Here is a 3,005-nt window from a genome sequence, read left to right on the forward strand (position 1 = left end):
TAATTGGATGAATAGTACTGTGGAATGGCTGAGGCCTGAGATACAATATAATGGGTGTCTTCTTAAGGGGCACAGTTTCATCAAGGCTGCATGGTACCTTAATTTCTAGTGTTTTATGTGGTTGTCTTTCACAGTTTTTTCATTTTTGTTGGTAATAATGTCACATTGAATGAAGTGTACCTGTCCTATAATATCTTATTTCACGTAAATCATGCAATTAGTTGAAGAAAAATTAAATTGCAGCTCATAATATTGATAAAGACACTTTAATTCCTTTTACAGTTTACATATATTATATGCAAATTAAGAGTTGAAGAATAGGAAAGTAAAAGAAAAGAAAAAAAAAAACTCTGTAACAATACAATAGATATGAATGGAATAGCCGATACATAATAAAAGCATCAAAACCAAGAAATAAAAGCAATGGAATTTCAAACCAGATAACTCAATATATAACATCCTCAGTTGACGAAACGACATGTGCCCCTGACCTCGCCTGGTGACCCTGTGAGCACCTCAATGCTCCCCATTTTTACCATGGCGTTTATGAAATCTTGCTTAAATTTCTCAGGCTCCTTAGTGTAGGTCTCTACCTGTTTATTGGTTTCACCGCTGGTGAGCAAGGCCCAATCGGAGAAGAAAAGCGCAGTTAACGATTCAACATTTTTGTAGTACTGTACATCTAGTTTATCCGGTGTCACAAAGTCCTGTGGAACAACACCATCATTGGTTGTATTCTGGGGACAACGTTTTCTCAAAGAGGCGCCAAAGGTTTGGTTCATGGTGGGATCAATGGTGGGGTAGAGGCGGCTGGTGAAGGAGGAGCAATGCGATCTTCCGATTGAGTGGGCCCCAGAAAGAGTGACCATTTCGGCAGCAGAGAGCCCCTTCCTTGCAAAGCTGGCCACAAGTTGGGTGAGATTGAAAAAAGGTGGGGGAAGATTTAGCAAAGCCTCAGTACTGTTGGAAACCCTACCGTCGAGCCTACCTGTCGGGATTTTGTAGGAGATATTGCCTAGGATGTATGAGGCATCACGGGCAGCCAATGCTAGGATGTCAGCACATGAAACGACTCCTTTACACTTCTTTTCTAGCTTAGCCTTGGCTGCGTCGATCACTTCAAAGCCTCGGAGGCTCGGGAAGTTTGGAATGGCAAGCTTTTCTGGTTGAGGGTTTGCTTGAGTTGGGTCCAGGAGGACTGAAGCATCACAACCCTAGTGAGTCAAAAAGAATATGCTGTTTAGGGGGAGATCTACGTATATGTTAGGGAGTGCTACTCTATAATTTTAAAATTCTTAATTATGTATATTAAAATTTAATTAAACTTTTGAGTTTTTTGAACTTTTATATAGTCTAGCCCCTTGATAAAATAGCAAATGTATACGGGTAGTCATGAGTTCTAGTGGTTTGAGTTCTAATTGGTAAGCATGAGGTCATGGATTCAATTTCCACTAACTACATTATTTTTGTCATATTTACGTATTACATTTTATAGATTAGACTCCTCTATTCAAATTTTCTAGTTCCGCCCCTGATGCTGTTATGGTTATGTCATTCACTTAATTAAAACATTCATACAGTAATTCTTTAATTTCAATAAATAATGGTCTTATAACAATTAATGATGCATTTTCCAAACGCATAGGTCATGGTCAGTTTTAGTTTGAACTTAATTACATTGTTAAATAATTTTTAATCATGCATAGTTTCTCGGAGGGAGGCCATATCGATAATGGATATACTACACAAAACCAAACTATTTACAAGAACAAATTAGCTGTTCAGCACTAGGTAGCATCCCTACATATGAAAAAAGGACCGTACATTACAATACTAAATATCAACTTCTTGCAACAATATTCATGTTCTTCGTATATATATAAAAAAAGGACCAGTTACAGATTGCGCGAAGCTTTGCAATAATTAGTATATATGTATGTATCATTGATCTACATTCACAACCACTTTGCATATGGCCATTTCACACAGAAATATAATAATATGCTGGAACAAATTAAACAGTAATATGGGAATAAAAGCAATAATATGTTACCCTGACAAAACAGTCATGAAAGTGCATGCGGATGAGTCCAGCGCCTAAACCGGGATTTCTTTTAACATAGCTTCTGACGGTGCTCTTCACAATTGACTCCGCCGTTCTACATTTGTTCCTGTAATACCCGACCTTAAGAGATCTAGAATAATATGCTTCTGATACCGGAAGCAGTAGCTGGAATGCTGTAGCAAATATAAGGCATGTGATCCAAATGGAAAGCTTGCTTTCCATCTTAATGGCAAAGTATATATATATTGACAGGATAGTTGAAAGAGAAAGAATTAAGGAGAGCTGATGAGGAAGAATTGAAGGGATATGTCGAGTATTTATAGACAAGGTGTTGTGGAAAGATGCATGATGAGTATATATATATATATTATTCAATGTTTTTAAGTTCTAACCACTTTTGAGTCTTACTTCCAAGTTCTTTCAAAATAATGATTTAACTCGTTAAGTTAATTTACAAATAATTTTCTTTATCCATACTCATTTTATAAGATACGATATAGATCAAATAAATGAATAGAAGAATTTGATTGACATTCCTACTCTTTGTTTAAGCAGACAAGTATGTCGTGCCCATTGACACTTGCGGCACTTCATTTTTTTATAATAAATTATATAACTCTACTATATTTAGGCCTGATTACGGAGGGACAAGTATTGGTATGTATCCGCTCAAGATCCGAATTAGGATAAACGAAACGGATAATTTCGCAGATCCGGATTAGAGTAATTATTAAATAATTAGGAAGAAGAAATATGGATTCAGATTCGGATAATTTTGATGACGCATAAACGGACTTATTAAATAATTAAGAAGAAGAAATATAGATTCAGATTCAAATAATTTTGATGACGCATAAACGGATCAGATACTTAGTTCCATTCAGAACCCACACCCATCCACAACCCAAAGCCATCACCCATTTTTGAATCCACCACTGCC

The 3,005-nt window shown here is 36.3% G+C and overlaps 1 protein-coding gene across 1 annotated transcript; it reads right to left on the minus strand.

Moving 5' to 3' along the window:
• Positions 1 to 297: 297 nt before the first annotated feature.
• Positions 298 to 2,329, minus strand: LOC144566469 (peroxidase 2-like). The gene is made up of 2 exons (XM_078316497.1): positions 2,054 to 2,329; positions 298 to 1,214 (listed from the first exon to the last, which is right to left on the minus strand). The coding sequence occupies exons 1-2, from the start codon at positions 2,285 to 2,287 to the stop codon at positions 462 to 464; spliced, it is 987 nt and encodes a 328-aa protein (XP_078172623.1). The 5' UTR covers positions 2,288 to 2,329; the 3' UTR covers positions 298 to 461.
• Between the last annotated feature and the right edge of the window lie 676 nt (positions 2,330 to 3,005).

Source organism: Carex rostrata, chromosome 1 (genome assembly GCF_964058835.1).
Source record: "Carex rostrata chromosome 1, lpCarRost1.2, whole genome shotgun sequence".
Lineage (NCBI taxonomy): Eukaryota > Viridiplantae > Streptophyta > Magnoliopsida > Poales > Cyperaceae > Carex > Carex rostrata.